Genomic DNA, 20,457 nt, shown 5'->3' with positions numbered 1-20,457 from the left:
AGTGGGAAGACGTGAGCATTTTCGTTCCCATCATTCATTCCTTCACTGGCAATGATACGGCTGGTTGTACTGTGCCAGAGCTGACTTCTTCCTCAAGGAGAATTGATTTCTTAAAAATGAATTTTTACGAGGGAGCCAGTATTGAGATTCGTTCTCCTCTCCAACATCTATGCCACCTTCTGCCTTGGCACAACCCCACAGACACCCCACAACCAACTCTTCAATGTAGACATAATGAGTAACGAATTGTACTCTTCCTGGCCTTGGTTCTTCTGATGCGACAAATCAGTAAAAATCAATCGCCTTCGTAGTGACCTGATGATCCCCTTATATCGACGCCTTTCTTCGGAAGTTATGGGGCAGAATAGGTTCAAGTACATACTAAGCCGCCTTCATTTTTGCAACAATGAAGACCCCCAGCAACATTGACAACACTGACATGAGGAGGAGGATTAGGCTCGTGTTTGATCATCTGAGGGTGTGGTTCTCTGCCTCTTTCTATCCCTACAGAGACCTGGTCATTGAAGAGTGTCTCATGTTATGGAGAGGAAACATCGTCTTCAGGCAGTATATCCCAAGCCAGAGACACCGCTTCAGGTTCAAGATTTTCATCATGTGTGACTGCAAGACCGGGTATGTACTCCTGTACACAGGTGCGCAGACGTTGTGGAAGATAGAACAGACAGGCTGTCAGGGGCTGTGGTGATGACGATGATGGAGAAGTACCTTCATTGTGGGCACGTCCTGTACCTGGACAACTGGTACTCTGGCCCTATTCTTGCTTGGTGCTTTCAGCAGCAGAATACAGGTACCTGTGGGACAGTAAAGAAAACTCAGAGGCAGAGGCACATGGTACAGGTGGGCTGGAAGCTGCAAAGGAAGGAGGTGGTGTTTTATCAGGCAAACAATATCCTCACTACCACCAGACACCACAACCGAGAAGTGAACTTGTTACCGACGGTTCACCTCCCCATGATGCACTTCACCAAGATCCTGGACTAGTGCAGTGGGAAACAAGTTCAGGTTCACATTTGGAAGCCAGAGCCAGTAACTGATTATAATATCAATATGCTGCAAGTGGACCAGTCTGACGCCATGATTCAAGTGAGGACTGTGCCAGGCCCACGATGAAGTGGTACAAGAAACTTCTCTTCCATCATGTGGATACAAGTACCTGTATAACGGCACTGAACGCCCACCTCCTCCATTCCAGCACCACGGGAACCAGTGAAACTTTTGAGCGATTCATCAGAGCTGTGTAGGGAGCTGATTGGCACCCATGGACCTGATTGTGGGTCTCACTAACATCCACATGGGGATAAATTACCCGTGCGCCTCAATGAACACCACTTTCCTAAACTTATCACTGCACAGGTCACAAAAAAATGTCCCCAACGCAGGTGCCACGACTGCCAGCACAGCACAGCACAGCCACAGACCCAGTGGAAGGACACCAGGTACCAGTGTGTGAAGTGTGATGTAGGGTTGTGCCTAATCCCATGCTTTGAGGAATATAACACCCTCCTCCACTTCTAACTGTTAGAAACCTGTGTTGTATGTGAAAAAAGACTCCTATGGAGTGTTACAGTAATGTATAAATAAATTAGTGCACATTATTTCGTAAGTAACTTTTATGTCTACAGGCATATAAATTAGTGTAAATGATTGCATATTAAGTGCAGTGTAAGTACTTCATATGTAACTTGTGTCTTGTGTGTTCAAGAAAAGCCACACATAGTAAGTACAATGTCCAAGAATAATTCGTTGTGAAAAAAAAAACGCAAATATAAAATATATATATGTAGGCAAACACTTACGTGAAAACTAGAAAATCCAATAATTTGAACATTATCGGAAAAATGCCAGTCACCCACTCAGATGTTGTAATGCGCCCCACAAATAATTATGCTTGAGGACATCTCCCATATCATATACATACCTTCCTAGAGTGTCCTTGGGTCAGCTGGGATACCTATGAAGAAAACGAAGATCTACATCAACTCATTGGGTGTCGGCAGCAGCCGATGAAGTCTATGGGAATTACTCTGAACATTTCATTCACTTACTGAGAGAGAATCTACCTCAAAATCGACTTTCTAGGCTTCTGTTAGTACTTTTATGGTTGTTCTCCATGTTTTTTTTTTTTCATCATTCCGAACCTATCTAGCAAAGAAAAAGTTGAAAATTGGCCGGCACTGGGGTGCCATGAAGGTCCCAAGTTGACTGGCACGCGGTGGGTTAATGCAGAATTACAGCTACTATCTGTGGAAAACATGCCCCAGCAAGCCTCCACCAAAAGTGGAACTGAACCAGCAGTGTGAAAAATGTTGTGATAAAACGGAAATACTGTGATCAGTGTTATGAGTACAGTTTACAGAGGAAGAGTGATACAAAATGTAAACCAGATTTCAGAACTGGTAAGTGATAAATTGAATGGTGCCTGGATTGGTTAATGGTGTGATGTTATATTTACAATAAGGTATATGCTGGAGGAAACTTGATGTGCTACAGAAATTTTATAGCATAATTCGAACTGATTATGTAAAACATTTTACAGCGAACAGCAAGAGGCAATGCAAGGATTTACACATAATAGCTATGAGAGGAAAACTGTTGATGCGATAAATTTTAATTGGTACTTGCAGGCAATACTTGTATCCAGTGGTATACACTACAGTCTAAGGATTAAGCGAAATGATACATTGCGGTACTGATATATATATATAAATATATATATATATACAGTATACATATATATATATATATATATATATATATATATATATATATCATCAGCCGTTTGAGTATCCACTGCAGGACTAGCCTATCCCAACCGAAGTGGGGACGATACAGCCAATGTATCTCTACCAAGTGGCTTAGGCTGTCTGGCAGAGATTGAATGTACGGTGTGAAGTGCTTGTAAGTGTAATTGTTGTGTTGGAGTGGCTTTGGATGTGTCTGTAATCTGTGAACCAAGTGTAATCAGCCCGCACAAGCCGACTGGGTGCAAGCATACTATTATACTAAGCGACACTGGTTCAACCACAGCACCCCTTATGTCCACCAAGCAGTACGTGGCCAGGAGAACGCTCGCCAAGTTTTTTACCCTGGCGGGATGCAAACTCTCACTCTCCAGTGTGCGAAAACGCACTCTTTACCACTGTACGACAGAGGCTCATATATATATATATATATATATATATATAATCACCAGTTTTTATGAAAAGTATCGAGCTGCATTTTATTTTTCGTAAACCAGTAGGTGCAAGAGGATGCGTCTTAGTGGAGGTTGACCTTGAATCATTGTGCGTATTCTTGAACATGTTCAACACCACTGCCGAGCAGTGTGCGGTTGAGGACTTACTCGTCTTGCTCATTGCATGTTCATTATGTCATGATGATTGACCGCTATTCCATAGAATTTTGTCAAAAACATTGTGACACACAATCTGAATCGATCTGGAAAATCCAGTAGGCTTTTGGCTATTAAGCTATGGCTGTTATGGAAAGATTCTGGTACAATGACATAATAAATGGTCAAATGTCAATGGGAAGCAGGAAGCGATCTGTAAGCAGAAATCCAGAAGTGACTGAGAAATCGAGTGCCCAAGTGAAGGAAAACTGCTGTATAATAATAAGAGAAATTGAAAATGAACTCGGTTTTGTTCATGGCTCGACACAAGTAATTTTGATTGAAGTTTTGGGCATGTGCCAGATTGCAGCTAAGTTTGTGCCAAAGCTCCTCACACCTGAGCACCAAGAACTCCGCGTCGATGTCACTGGGAATATGATTAACTCTGCTAATCTGCATTCGGACTTCATGAAGAAGGTAATATCCGGTGATGAGTCTAAGGTGTCTGGATATGACCAAAAAACGAAAGCTCAGTCATCACAATGGAGGTCATAGAAATCACCAAGGTCAAGAAAGGCACGACAGGTTTTGGAGAAAGGTGAATTTCATGCAGACATGTTTTCTTTTATTTTTTTTCTTGAAAAATACCAGGATGTTGTTCATTGCAAGTATTCTCCAGAAGGCCAAACAGTAAGTACTACCTGGGAGTTTTCCATTGCCGATGGAATGCAGAATATCGCAAGAAATGAAAGTTGTGGGAGGCAGAGGACTGACAGCTCCACCATGACAATGCTCTAGCCTACTGATCCCATCTCATCCAGGATTTTTTGGCCAGACACGGGATTACACAGGTCTGACAGGATTCCTGCTCTCCTGACATGGCTCCCTAGGACTTTTGTGAATTTCCCAACCTGAGGATGCTGGTGAAGGGTTTGAGATTTGTGGACAAATTAAATAAATAAATCAAATGCGGCAAAGATCTTGTTGGTGATCCATAAACTGACTTTATAAAAGTTTCCACCATGGAAGGACTCCTTGGCTAAATGTGTTGAGTCCTAAGAGACACTTTAAAGGAGATTAATGTCTGAACTCAGTAAGCTTTTTTTTTTTTTTTTTTTTTTTTTTATAACCAGCTAAAGCACTGATATATATATGCACAAACTTCACTTCACTGTCAAGATATGTATGCAAAATAACCACAGTTATGGGTCATTTCTCCTGTGGTTATTTTGCATATATATATATATATATATATATATATATATATATATATATATATATATATCAACTCATCTCATCAGCCGTTTGAGTGTCCACTGCAGGACCGGCCTATCCCGACCGAAGTGGGAATGATACTGCCAATGTATCTCTACCAAGTGGTTTAGGCTGTCTGGTAGAGACTGTATGTAGGGTGAGAAATGTTTGTAAGTGTAATTGTTGTGTTGGAGTGCCTTTGGATGTGTGTGTAGTCTGTGAACCAAGTGTAATCGGCTCACACAAGCCGACTGGTTGCAAACATACTTTACAGTATGCGACACTCGTTCAACCACAGCACCTCTTGTGTCCGCCAATGCAGTACGTGCTCAGAAGAACGCTCCCAAAGTTTATAACCCTGGCGGGCCGCGAACTCTCGTTCTTCAGTATATGAAAACGCACACCTTACCACTGTACCACAGAGGCTCCATATATATATATATATATATAGATATATATATATATATATATATATATATATATATATATATATATATATATATATATTGTTACGGAACAGAGAAAGATAATGTACACTTTAAGTGAGAATACGAAGAGTCACTACTGTCCCGTAAAGTTCCAGGTTCAAAACAAAAGAGTTAGGTAAAATTACAAGTTAAAGTTTAATGCTTAAATTAACAACAAAACATTCAGGACTCATAAAGATAATGTAATGGCAAATAAACAGGTTAAATATATGGTTAACTGCAATAGCCTCTATTAACACGAAATTAGCAAGAATAAATTTATCTAAGTCAGCCCTGATAAAATGAGATACCAGATAATACTCAGTGAATGCCAGATAAATAATTACAGATACAAACTATTATCAAAAATGACTGACAAAGAACTCCACACGAATTACAAAAACTTCACTAGGCCTACAAATTAAACTTATGCTATACAGTACAAGAAAAAATGCAACAACAGTTATACTCAAATTACACACAGCTGCTAGATGGTTGGAGACTTCTTGAGCACTCACAATAATAATATCTGTACAGGGGAGGACAGAGATGTGAACAAAATGAGGAGCAGATCTAAGTGGCAATGATGCAGAGACTGAGCTCATTATATAGGGGCCGGCAGAGCCTGACACAACTTGTAAGAGGGACGCGCAAATGAAGCGATGGGGACAAACGGTCGACAATCCCGCACTGAATAACAGAAAGGACGACTTACTCTACTATAACGGTAGAAGGGGGGACTGAGGCAGAACACGCTCGCGATCAAACATGCAGCAACTGTGCGTTAAAATTACACAAAGGATGATGAAATCATAGGCTATGTAACAATATATATATATATATATATATATATATATATATATATATATATATATATATACAATCAGGACAAAGGCTAACTATGCTAAACATACATATATGTATATGTATGTATGTTTAGCATAGACTTTGTCCTGATTTTCTGATTTTGCAAGGATTAAACATACTGCTTTTATACTTTACCCCCTTTTATATCGCTTTTCTCTTTTTATTTCTTCCTACTTTTTTAATGTAAACTTATGTTTTGTATCTTTGAAAAACACAGGTTTTATATTCCTCCTGACACTTTTAGACCCACTGATGATGGAGATTGTGTCTCCGAAACGTTAGGATTAATAAAAATGCTGTACATCACAACGTTGGTGCTACTTTTCCTGGCAAGACGGAAATTGTAGAATTGTTTTTGGCATAAATGCATGAATAGCTACTGTCATGATAAAAATTAAAAAGATACTATTGAAAGGTAGTTCAAATGTTTGTGTCATCAAGCAGATATTGCAATAATGATGTTAAGTTCCATAAAGATGTAGAGTCAGCTGTTGATAAGGGAAAGGAAAACTCTGCAGTGATCATGGATGACTTCAATGTTAAAGTAGGACAAAAAGTAGCAGGAGACATTTCAGTTGGGAATAAGGGTATAGACTCATGATATGAAAGATGTCAATCTCTAGTAGAATCTGGGAGGTGAAATATAGTAAACAAACTTGGAACATTCGAGACTGCATAAAAAATGAGACTTATATCATACCACAAACCAAAATGATCCTGTGAAAAATGTAACAGCCACTAATAAATATAAGTAATATTCACAGAATGATTAAACGTGAACTGAAAATTCATTTAAGAACAGAAAGGAATAACCCTGTACAGACGATGCTTCCTGTCTTACCTGACTTGCATAATAGGAAAGCACAAACTAATATCAACATCCATAACAGGTATTCAGTCTTTAACAATGAAGAATGGTTTGATTTTGACCAACTAAATGATAAATTCACCAACATAATGAAGCAGTGTTTGAAATAGCAGGGAAGCCAGTAACGCAAAAGAACAGTAAACTCTCAAACGAAATGAAACTGTCAATGCAGAAGCGTAAAAATGTAGAGGTAATAACTACTAGAAATAATGAGCAGTAGTAGAATTACAAAAATATATATACATATATATATGAAGAATTTCAACATACAGATAATAAACGAAGCTTTAAGTTCAGAAGCTAGTGTAAAGACTGCCAAGAGGAGAATAGAGATATGGAAAAGTCAGATGTATGCTTTAAAGAATGCAAATGGTTTAATAAAATAATTATAACAGAGAAGAAACTAAGGTACCGGTGGAAGAATTCTATGGGCATATATGCAACTCAAACAACAGACCGCATCTAAGGAAGTCCAGTATCTACAGAAGTTCCAGCCATAACTATAGTTAACTATATATATATATATATATATATATATATATATATATATATATATATATACATATATATATATACACCTTTGAGAAGTATGAAGACAGGTAGAGCATCTGGTGAAGAGTTATCACAGTGAATTTAATTAAAGATGCACGAAAGAATGCCCTGAAAATTTTTCAAAATTCTCCATGAAATGTGTCAGAGAAGGAAAAGTCCAAACAGCCGGGAAAAATGCGGTTATAATCTTAATGCATAAGAAAGGATACTTAACGATCTTCAGAACTACCGACCAATTAGCCTGTTGTCAGTTATTTACAAATTATTCACGAATTATATCACCAACAGAATTTCAGACATGCTAGACTCTAACAAGACTAGGGAAGAAGAAGAAGAAGGCTTTCAAAGTGGATACTAAACCATCGACCACATACATGCAAAAAATAAAGGAAATGAGACGACAAATTTGTATAGGAAATCTTGTGTATGGATGTCATTGACTACGAAAAAGCACTCGACTCAGTAAAACCAACAGTAGTCCTGAGTGCAATTCTCAGGAAAAGTGTAGATGAGATGTGCTGTGGAATATTGGAAGACATGTAAAGACAGGACCAGCGACCTTTATGCTCCAAACCAGATACTGGAAAAATCCCGATAAAAATTATGTAAGACAGGGTGATACTATCTCACCAAAACTGTTTATAGCATGTTTAGAAGATGTATTTAGAAAGCCTAACTGGTGTAATAAAAGAAATAAATGTAATCTCAGGTTCGCAGAAAACATTGTCCTCATGAGCAAGTCAATGGGACAACTGCAACAGTTTATGGAAGACTAAACACAGAAAGCCTTTGCTTAGGACTGAAGATGAATAAGAAAAAAAAAAAAAAGGTCATGTTTAATACCCACGTTCAAATTGAGGAAATAAGAATCTTAAATGCAGTCTTAGAATTAAGTGATTAATTTGTATATAGAGTAACCCTTCATTTGAACCTGAAATAGTAGACGTATAAAGCTGGGTTGGAGTATGTTTGGTGGACAAAGTTGCATCTCAAAGGGCACTTTACCATCGTGTTTATTACGGAGATTTTTAATCATTGCATTGTCGTTGTCATGACTTACTGTTCCAAGACATGGGCAATGACCGAACTGCTGGAAATAAATTTAAGAAGTTCCCAGAGGGGTATAGAAAAATCGATGGTTCGAATCATTTTAAGAGATAAGAAAGAATCAGCTTGGATTATCAGACAGGCTGAAGTACAGTATGTATTAAAATCAATCAAAAGAAGAAATGGCAGTAGGCGAGCCATATTTGTATAAAACCTGACAGGAGAAGGACACAGAAAGCCAAAGACTGAGTAATTACTGATTCAAAAAGGTCAAGAGAAAAACAGGGAAGTAGGTGGTGTGAAAAAAAGAAAAAGTTAGGAAATACAAGATCCCAGAAAAAAAGGCACGCGATGAAGACAGAAATTTCGTTTGACACCTTTGGGTTCTGGACTGGAAAGATATAGCTTATGACAGAGATAAGTGTAAATGGTTGGGAGGAGCCTGTGTTCTGCAGTGCAAAGTTACCAGAAAATGTAATAGGAGCGGTAAAGGTTGATGCCAGTTAAGAATGTCAGTGATGGCGTATTACTTGCTAAAAGTGAACAGGATCACTGCAGATTATTTGAGTTTTATATATTGAAATAGTGAGATCTGAAAGCAAACATAAAAAACTCAGGTGCTGATGAGAGAAAAGGGTGACTCACATTTAGATCTGTTATTGGAGAAAGAGAGAGAGAGAGAGAGAGATTTTAGAATTTGTGAAAGAGCTTGTGAACGGAAATTAAGCTATAGCAAATGAATGTTAATTGTAAGGACTTTTATGGTCGAGTTTGTTCTACCCTTTATCATAGCTTGTGTTTGGAAGGGAGAAAAAACGAAAAAATAAAAAAATGAGTATAGAGGCACTGTACAGTACAGTGCAAGTGCCTTCATTTTTGTTTGAATCAGACTTTGGTAAGACAAGAGCAAAAAATAAATAAATAAATAAATAAAATAAGCGTGATTGAGGGTGGTCAGATAAAGTAGCCTGTTTATGTGGTTTATTTACACTGCAGAGGAAGGTATATGTACAGTAAATATCCAGTCTCGTCACAGGTGGTACCAGAGAATCAGAAGCATTGGACACACCAAATTCCTACATGAACCAATTTTCTTTCAAGGATCTCTTTCCTCCATGAACCATCATTGACCCATTTGACATATGTATCATTCTGAGCTCATATCCCCCACGGATGTATCCCCATGGAACTGCATTTCCACGTAGACACATCCCATCCATGGACCTATTTACCTTATTAGTCTGTTCCCCAGTGGACTTAATTTACCTCATCTACCCACCAACCGACCCATATACTTACCCATTCACCCACTTAAGTTAACCCATTCTTGTTTTGCTTGTCCTCTAAAACGATTCACATCAATCCATCCACCCAAAAAGCCTACCCGCCCTCTAAGCACACTTACCCATCCAATAATTTCCACCCTGTCATCCACTAGACCGCCTGAATCCACTCACTCACCCATCCCACTACATCCTGCCGACCCATCATTTCATACATACCCACCCCACACACTCACAACACCCACTTCGCCCACTCCACACACTTGTCCAAGAAATTAACCCACCTTATACACTCCACTCTCTCCATCCTTTCTACCTGTCCTTTCACCCTCCCACCTACGACTCGTCTGCCCACCAACCTACTGACCCGGCCACCAAACTTAGACCACCACAACTTGGCTTGCAACTTTAAACACACACACACACACACACACACACACACACACACACTAAGGGACAGCTTCTATTATAGTACAGAAGAAGCATGCCGTTCTGTTTGCCTATTGTTAAGGCACTCTGAAACTTCTAGGGAAGCTACGTATATTATCTCCATTACTGTGTAGTTGCACTGAAGGACTACTAAATTTCTTGATAACCCAGGATTTATGCAAACTCTATGTTATTTCACTTTTTTTTTTCGGCAGATAAGGAAATTTGAGAAAAACTGCTAAAGTTATAAATATTTCTTGTCATATGCTTTTTAATTACTTGCATAGGTCCACTGCAGTTTTAACAGTTTCCGGGATATTCTAGTTGTGGTGGTTAGTTTGGCGATTTTTGGCATTTGTTTTGATTAATTAACTTTTCTATATACTCTCCAGCGATGTGCGTAGGACCACAGTTTAACACATTACGAGATAACACACGTGTAATTCTTACCTTGAGTATTTTGTTCTTTTGTTGGCTTTGCCTTCTCAGCATTGTGGCGGCTGAATTTCGGAGAGGGTTGATGAGGTGTATGCAGGGATGATTAAGTGTAGTGAAGAGAGCGGAATGAAGTGCTTGTTGGAGATATGTAAGAAGGCATGGATGAGTGAAACTGTGCCAGGAGAGTGAAAAACCCTGTGATTGTACAAAAATAAAGGTGAACGAAGTGAGTGTAAGAATTATCGTGGCATTAGTTTATTGAGTGTTGTAAGAAAGGTGTATGGAAGAATTATTATAGAGCAAGTAAGAGAGATATAAGTCCTAAAGAGTGATGAATAGGGTGGCTTTAAGAGTGGCAGAGGATGTGTGGATCAAATTTTTACAGTGAGACAGATTGTGGAGAAGGCTTGTGAGAAGGACTACAAAATGTTTATGGCATTTATGGATCTGGAAAAAGCGTATGACAAAGTAGACAGAGAAGGATTGTGAAAGGTTTTGCGCATGTGCGGTGTAGATGGTAAGCTGCTAGGTGCCGTCAAGAGTGTTAATTATGGTAGTGAGGCATGTGTAAGGGTAAATGGTCATCTAAGTGAATGGTTCACGATCGTTATCCTCTTCGTATTTTAAGTGGGATGATGAAATGCGCAGACTGGGATCAATGAAGTTTATTGTGAGAGTTATATCGAACTGTGATTTATAGCGTAACGTAGCTTGATGGCAAAGCCTCGTAGCTGACCCTCGTGTTATCGGGCCTTTTCTCCAACCCCTTTTGACCTGAAGGGATTCTCTCCGACATTATATACAGCTTGGAGAGGATGTGTGAGTGTGATCTAATGTCTGGTAGATTTCCATTCACGTGGACTAACCAACTTGGCCTGGTTACCTCACGTGTTTGAATACTTCTTGAAATTCTTGGTAGTCTGGACTACAAAGAGATTGAGATACATCATAGGTTAAGGATTCTTGATGGTCTGGGACAACAAGATTATGTATATACATCATGTGAATTGACATTCGTAGTGAGAAGTTGTGTATGTCTCCAGCAGACACTACATCCTCTACATTGTGTTATAAGATATATACTAGTGCCTATATAATGTACATATATATATAGATATAGATATAGATATAGATAGATAGATAGATAGATAGATATCATCATCATCATCAGCAGCAGCAGCAGCAGCAGCCATTACAAGTCCAATGCAGAACAAAGGCCGCCCCCAACCTTCTCCACGAATTCCATGACTGAGCCAATCTTTGCCACGTTTTCCCTGCAAATTTCTCTATCTCATCTCTCCACCTCCTGTCTGGCCTTTTTCTGCTACGCTTACAGTCTCGGTGTCCAGTCAGTCAACCTCTTGCTCCATCGGTTATCCCTTATTCATGCTCCACGGCCTGCCCACCTCCATTTCAGTTCTTTTATAACTTCTATAATATCTTTGACTTTAGTCTGCTCTCTCAACCAAGTTAATCTTTTGCTGTCTCTTAAAGATATTTCCAACATCGACCTTTTCATTGCCCTCTGAGACCGGATTAATTTACTTTTCATCGATTTTATCAGTTTCCAGGTCTTGCAACCATACATCATAGTGGGAATTATACATTCATTATATACTTTTCGTTTCATACAAACTGGCACGCCACGTTTCATAATGTCTTTATGTTTACCGAAAGTTTTCCACGCAATTGTACTGCAACTTTTTATTTCGCTTCCATTATCTTTCGTTAATTTTAGTATTTGTCCCAAGTAATTGTACTCCTCGACTTCTTCAAGAATTTCTCCGCTTACTCTGATGACGCTGTTTGGTGTTTGTAGAGTGAACATTAGTTTTACTCAGGTTCATCTTTAGCCCTACTTTGAGACTTTCTCTGTTCAGGTCATTTAACATTTCTTGCAATGTCTCTGCTGTTTCTGAGATTAGGACGATGTCATCTACACATCTTAAATGGTTAAGCTTTTCTCCATCTATGTTCACTTCTTTGTTTTCCCAGTCTAGCTTTCTGAAAATACTTTTTAGTCATGCTGTATATAACTTTGGTGAAATTGTATCTCCCGGACGCACACCCTTCTCAATCTTAATTTTTCTGAGTCCTTATGTAATTTAACTGTAGCAGTTCCCGTTTTACATATGATTTCGAGCAATTTTACAATATCCTCATTCACCCTTTGTTCTCGCAATGAAATTATAATTGCTATGTGCTTCACTGAGTCGAAAGCCTTTTCGTAATCACCTAAACCTAAGCACAGTGGTTTATTATATTCTGTAGTTTTCTCCATTAGCTGATTCATTGTGTGTAGATGATCAATGGTCGAATACCCGCTTCGGATTCCTGCCTGTTCACCAGGTTGGTTTTCCTCCAAAATTGCTGTTATTCTGTTCGTAAGGACTTTAGTGAAGAGATTGTACATGGCAGATAAGAAGCTAATGGGTCGATAGTTACTAAGATCTTTTGAGTCACCTTTTTTGTAAAGTAAAATAACTATTGCAGTACACCATGTTTTGGGAATTTTCTTTTCCTTTATAAATTGAGTAAATACGTGGGGAAGCCTATTTGGTACTTCTACTCCTGCATCCATCAGTAAATCTGCTACTATTCCATATTCCCCGGGAGCTTTCCCTCTTTTCATATCTTTAAGAGAAATATTTACTTCGTCTGGTGTTCCCTCAGGTATTTCACTTGTGTCAACTGAAAAGTTAGCTATTGGTACTACGGTCTTTGATGCATACAGTTCTTTGTAAAATTATTCAACTATCTTCAGCATCATATCTCTGCATTTAATGTCTTCACAGTTTTTGTCTTTCAGTGATGTAATTTGTTGCTTTCCTAGTGCCATTTTACGTCGGACCTGATTCAGACATTCCTTTTTTGATGGCTTCTTTTCTCTGATCTGTGTTTCTCTTTCTCTGTTCTTCTCTTTGTTGCTTGTTGAAGAGCTTATTTACTTCCGCTCGTTCTGCTTCATCTTTCTTTGTTTTGATTTTCATTTCTTTTTTTTTTTTTTTCATAAGCTGTAGTGTCTTTTCTGAATACTTCTTGGCTGTGGTTGTATTAGGTTTTCCTACTACTTCCGCTGATTCTCTTAGCACTCTTGCTAGTCTGTCATTCAGCTGATCAATGTCTCATTTAGCATTACTTAGAGTCTGAAATCTGTTCCTAATTTTCAACTGAAACGCTGCTTTGTTTTCGTTTACTATTATTGGGCATATCTTTTTATTTTAATCATCTTTCTTTCACTTCTGAAACTGAATATATATATATATATATATATATATATATATATATATATATATATATATATATATATATATACACGGATAGGATAGGATAGGATAGGATGATGAGAGAAGTAAAAACACGAGTAATGGAGAGAGGGATGGCGTTGGTAATGAATGGTGATGGATGGAATATCTCAAATTTGTTGTATGCTGATGATGCGGTGCAGCTTGCAAGTACTGGACAAGAGCTTGGTAGAGTAATGCAGAATTTTGCTGATGTCTGTGAGCGTCGTGCCTTGAGAGGAAAGTAGAATGACACAGCGAAGAAAAGTAGCTTGTTATATAAAGGCCTTGATAAGAAACAGAGGCTTGTGTGTTGCAGCTGCACGAGGCTTACATGAAGGAGTGTTAGTGTCAGCTTTAATATATGGATGTGAGACAATGGTGTGGCATGAAAATGAAAAGTCAAGAGCGAGAGCAGTGGAGATGGGATTGTTCAGGAATGTATGTGGAGTAGAGAGTGGACAAAACACGAAATAATGTGATTCGCGAAAGATACGGTGTGAGGAAATCTGTGGACACCAGGATCGAAGAGAGCGTACAGAGATGATATGGTCATGTGGAGAAAATAGACGAAAATAGAGTGGTGAGAACGGTACGTCTGAACGAATTTGAAGGAAGATGGAGGGGAGGTAGGCCAATGAGAAGGTGAAGGGATATAGTGGATGAGTGCGTGAGGAAGAGAGGTATGGAAGTCGGTGTGGCTAGGGGAATGACAAGAGTTCGAGCCGGCTGGATGGATGTTGTGTGCATAAGTGCATGATCAGGGATTTGGCACCCCTTTTTAACGTGACAGCCTTCGGATTGACTCTGTCGGATACGTTTATGTGAAGCTACAGAATGTGATGAAAGTTTTTTGGCGTATCAGAGCCAGGATTCCGGGGGCTTGAATGGTGGGCAAATGGAAGCGTGACCCACTGGACTGGGCAAACTTGGGCTGTCTGGACGTTGCTACTCCTCACCGTGCCCTTCTGTGGGAAGCGAGATCAGGATGATGATGATGATGATGATGATCCGTCCAAAGCCAATGGGATTCAACTGTTTTTATATGATATTTGCATTTCCTCTCCCACTAATATTATAATAGCTATAAAATGATAGGTGTTCACGCTGGATGGCTATATTATTTGGGCCTTTGTCGATAAATTTCACGACGACGACAAAGCAATGCATGAATTGTTAAGAGCGCAAGAATTTTCCCCAAGATTCATTAACTGCCTTGACTATCATTTGCCTTGTTTTTACGAAAAGGTACCACTTGCCACAACTACTTAGTTGTAGACAAAGCAGCTTTAAAGTAGGATATGAAAGGTTTGGTTAGGTTAGGGTGGGTTGTGGTCAGCATGCTAAGAAAACTTCGAGGTAGCCAACAACGGGAGCAATGTTGTTTTGTTTTTATACCCAAGAGTATATTTTTCACCCACACATTTTCTCTTATATAATTTCTGAAGATAGTTCTGATTATATAAACCTTAATTACTATACGCCATTGAGCAGTTTGCAACAGAAATGAAGTTCAGAACTGAATGAAAGATAACATAAAATGTCTCCCTCCTCCTACATACAAATTTAAATGGGGCTATAAAAATTGATGATTATACTCAAGCATACGTTAACCGTTTTCACAAACTGTTTCTAGGTAGAGGTGGATCATCGAGGGAGGTGCCTGCCCACAAGCGTCAGTCAGTACAATACTCCACCTTGGTGGGCCCGTCCTTCCTCAACACCTCTGCCCACGCCTACTCCCAGGCACCCATCGGGAAGACTGCCCACCTCACATGCATTGTCAAGAACCTTCATAACCATACAGTAAGGATAGCAATAGAAGTGATGATTCTGGGTTATGGAGCACCTTTTTGTGCCTCATTAATTCTGCATATTAAAATTCAATATCCTTTGGTATGTTGGTGTCCACATCGTTACAGTACATTGCCATACATTAGAGGAAAATGTCATGATGTGTTATGAGCATGCAGGAATATAGGATGCTAAAATTCGTTGTGTGTGTGTGTGTGTGTGTGTGTGTGTGTGTGTGTGTGTGTGTGTGTGTGTGATTTTACTGTTGATCTCATAAAACCATTTTAATGGTCTAAATACAAATAAGTGTCCTGGGGCATTTTAACAATTGTACAAATTTTGATGTAAAGTGGTGGATAGATAAGGCAATGACATGAAACAGAAAAATAATTGGAAGAATGATGCTGTGTAAAATGAGCAGATTTCCACCATAGTATGGCATCATACCGTTACTGTAAGTTGTAACAAGTATAATAAATAATTAGGAAAATGGTGCTACATCCACTTATAACATCAGTCTCTCTTGGCTTTAGGATCCATTTTCATTTCATGCTTCCTGACCTGTTATTTTCTGGTCTACTGGATGCAACGCCTCAGTCGAATTGGTGGTCTTCTACAGGTTCAGTTCTAGTGAGAGGACTAAAGGGTTTTCGATCATGTAATGCCACAAATTGTACTTGACCACAGGGGTTTAGCCCTGAATATATATATATATATATATATATATATATATATATATATATATATATATATATATATATATATATATATATATAATATATATATATATATATATATATATATATATATATATATATATATATATATATATATATATATATATATACAGTATATATATATATATATATATATATCTATCTATCTATCTATCTATATCTATCTATCTATCTATCTATCTATCTATCTATATATATATATATATATATATTGCCATACGCCTCAATCCCGTTTGGGGTGGCCACAAACAAATCGCCTCCAAGTCGCCCTGTCCCCCGCCATTTCACTCCCCTGCTCCCAACTCACACCCCTTCTCTCATATACCTCTCCACCCCATCTCTCCATCTCATCCTCGGCCTCCCCCTCCCTCTTTCCCCCTCCACCTCACTCACATACACTCTCTTCGTCAGTCTTTCACCCTCCATCCTCTCCACATGGCCAAACCACCTCAGTGTGTTCCTCATAACGCTTCCTATCACATCCACATCAACACCACAACGCTCCTTTATATCCGCATTCGTCAGCCTGTCTCTCCATGTGACTCCACAGGCTCCTCTTAAATAACTCATTTCCACGGCTCTCACTCTTGACTTGTGTCCTTCCAACAACGTCCAAGCTTCACTTCCGTACGTTAGAGTTGGTATCACAATACTGTCATGTAGTAACTTTTTCACTTCCATGCTCACTTCCCTGTTTCTTATCACTGCTTTCAAAGAACCAGCAACCTTTCTTCCCTGCTGTACCCTTTCAAGCACTTCACCCTCCAAACCTCCATCCTTACTCATCACACTACCCAAGTACTTAAACGTACTCACATTTTCCAATTCCTCACCATCCAACCTCGCTGTACATTCACTGACTTCACCTCTCTCAAAGACCATCACTTTACTCTTCCCAACATTCACCTTTAGATTCCGTTTCTTACACACTCTCCCAAACTCATCCACCAAGCCTTGCAGCTCCCCTTCGTCTTCACTCAACAACACGGTATCATCTGCAAACAACAGTACACGGAGTTTCCAAACACTATCCTCTCTCACCAGGGCCACTCCAACATCCACTACCCTACCCTGTACCTCTTTTATTACCCCATCCATGTACAGATTGAACAACCATGGAGACATGACACATCCCTGTTTCAACACAACTATCAAAGAGAAAAATTCACATAGTTCACCATCCACACGCACTGCAGCCTTTGCACCATCGTACATACTCTTCACAGCATTCAACAACTTCCCATCTATTCCATATATTCTTAACACTTTCCACAATCCTAGTCTATCCACCCTGTCATATGCTTTCTCCAAATCCATGAAAGCCGCATACAACTTCTTTCCCTTCTCTAGAAACTTTTCCACTACATATATATATATATATATATATATATATATATATATATATATATAATATATAATATATATATATATATATATATATATATATATATATATAATATATATATAATATATATCTATCTATCTATCTATTGCCAGACGCCTTAGTCCCGTTTGGGGTGGCCACAAGCAAATCGCCTCCAAGTCGCCCTGTCCCCCGCCAGTTCACTCCCCCTGCTCCCAACTCACACCCCCTCTCTCATATACCTCTCCACCCCATCCCTCCATCTCATCCTCGGCCTCCTCCTCCCTCTTTCCCCCTCCACCTCACTCACATACACTCTCTTCGTCAGTCTTTCACCCTCCATCCTCTCCACATGGCCAAACCACCTCAGTATGTTCCTCATAACGCTTCCTATCACATCCACATCAACACCACAACGCTCCTTTATATCCTCATTTGTCAGCCTGTCTCTCCATGTGACTCCACAGGCTCCTCTTAAATAACTCATTTCCACTGCTCTCACTCTTGACTTGTGTCCTTCCAACAACGTCCAAGCTTCACTTCCGTACGTTAGAGTTGGTATCACAATACTGTCATGTAGTAACTTTTTCACTTCCATGCTCACTTCCCTGTTTCTTATCACTGCTTTCAAAGAACCAGCAACCTTTCTTCCCTGCTGTACCCTTTCAAGCACTTCACCCTCCAAACCTCCATCCTTACTCATCACACTACCCAAGTACTTAAACGTACTCACATTTTCCAATTCCTCACCATCCAACCTCGCTGTACATTCACTGACTTCACCTCTCTCAAAGACCATCACTTTACTATTCCCTACATTCACCTTTAGATTCCGTTTCTTACACACTCTCCCAAACTCATCCACCAAGCCTTGCAGCTCCCCTTCGTCTTCACTCAACAACGCAGTATCATCTGCAAATAACAGCACAGGGAGTTTCCAAACACTATTCTCTCTCACCAGGGCCACTCCAACATCCACTACCCTACCTTGTACCTCTTTTATTACCCCATCCATGTACAGATTGAACAACCATGGAGACATGACACATCCCTGTTTCAACCCAACTTTCAAAGAGAAAAATTCACTTAGTTCACCATCCACACGCACTGCAGCCTTCGCACCATCGTACATACTCTTCACAGCATTCAACAACTTCCCATCTACTCCATATATTCTTAACACTTTCCACAATCCTAGTCTATCCACCCTGTCATATGCTTTCTCCAAATCCATGAAAGCCGCATACAACTTCTTTCCCTTCTCTAGAAACTTTTCCACTAAAGATCTGAGAATGAATATCTGATCTACACAACCTTTTCCCTTCCTAAAGCCTCCCTGTTCTTCTCCAACTAATTCCTCTGTTCTTTCTCTAACTCTGTCAGTAAGTATCCTACCATACACTTTTCCTATTATACTAAGAAGACAAATGCCGCTATGATTACCACACACTTCTTTTTCCCCTTTTCCTTTGTACAAGGGAATAATTATACCTGACTTCCAATCCTCCGGGACTCTACCTTCCTCCCAGGCCAATCTGCACATCTTCCACATCCATTCTACTACTATCTCTCCCCCATGCTTCAGCATTTCACCACACACTCCATCAATTCCTGGGGCTTTCCCCGATTTAACTTTCTTCATTGCTTCCACAACTTCTATCCTACTGATTTCTTCCTGTCTTCTCACCTCCCTCCTTCTCCCAGCCATTCCCCAGCACTTATACTCGCATTACTTCCATCCTCCACGTTCAACAATTCCTTAAAGTGTTCTCTCCATCTGCTCACTTTTTCTCCCTTCTCCACTAGTAATCTACCATTTTTATCTTTCACTCCCCTGCTAACTTCACTTCCACCCTGTCTTACTCTTTTCACCTCTCTCCAGAACATTTTCTTACAGTCCCTCCACTTTACACTCAAATTCCTTCCAAATTCCTCATCCACTCTCTTCTTACTCTCTCTTACTAATCTTTTCACCTCTCTCTTTCTTTCTACATATAACTCTCTCTTTCGCCTCTCAACCTCTTCCACGCCCCTATTCCTCATCCATTCATTGTATGCTTTCTTCTTTTGTGCCACAGCCTGTTTCACCTCTTCAATCCACCACGCTGTTCCTTGCCACCCCCTCCGTCTTCTCTTCCTTCCACACACCACATCACATGCTGCACATATTTCTTCTGTAAATATTCTACACACACCTTCCACGTCCCCCATCTGCTCCAATTCATATTTGCCCAATCGTTCCTCCACTTCTCTCTTATACTCTGCCTTTTTCTCATCCTCTTGTAACCTTTCCACTCTCCTTGCAACTACTCCTTCCTCTTGTCTTTCCCTTCTTCTGTTCCTCCATCTTACTTGGACTTTAATTCTGGACACCACCAAGTAGTGGTCAGAAAGTCCACTCCCCCAACCTCTATAAACTCTTGCATCCAATATACATCTTCGCATCCTTTCATCCACACACACATAATCAATCATTGCCTTCCTTTCATTCAGTTCACCACCCACCCTTCTCATCACTTGCCATGTATACCTGTGGATCATTTTATGCCTGAAGAGGGTATTGGCTATCACCAACCCCCTCCCAGCACAAATGTCCACTAACGCACTGCCATTCTCATCTATCTCAGCAGGCACACCCCACTCACCAACTATTCCATCTACCTTCACATTCCCAACTTTACCATTCATATCACCAATGAAAAACACTCTCTCATTCCTTCCA

At 39.6% G+C, this 20,457-nt stretch overlaps 1 protein-coding gene across 1 annotated transcript in view; it reads left to right on the top strand.

Moving 5' to 3' along the window:
• Window positions 1–406: 406 nt before the first annotated feature.
• Window positions 407–20,457, top strand: part of LOC145394480 (uncharacterized) — a 109,966-nt gene continuing 89,915 nt past the window's right edge. Inside the window, exons 1-6 of the mRNA XM_080268333.1 lie at window positions 407–653; window positions 796–858; window positions 1,375–1,457; window positions 3,716–3,900; window positions 6,385–6,527; window positions 15,478–15,647. Coding sequence (XP_080124459.1) covers window positions 407–653; window positions 796–858; window positions 1,375–1,457; window positions 3,716–3,900; window positions 6,385–6,527; window positions 15,478–15,647 — 891 coding nt within the window. The remainder of the gene's footprint in view (window positions 654–795; window positions 859–1,374; window positions 1,458–3,715; window positions 3,901–6,384; window positions 6,528–15,477; window positions 15,648–20,457) is intronic.

This window comes from Coenobita brevimanus, chromosome 27 (assembly GCF_032717465.1).
Source record: "Coenobita brevimanus isolate Jiangsu-jjx chromosome 27, ASM3271746v2, whole genome shotgun sequence".
Taxonomy (NCBI): Eukaryota; Metazoa; Arthropoda; class Malacostraca; order Decapoda; family Coenobitidae; genus Coenobita; species Coenobita brevimanus.
Note: the sequence above shows the minus strand (reverse complement) of the source record. Positions and strands in the feature narration are given on the sequence as shown.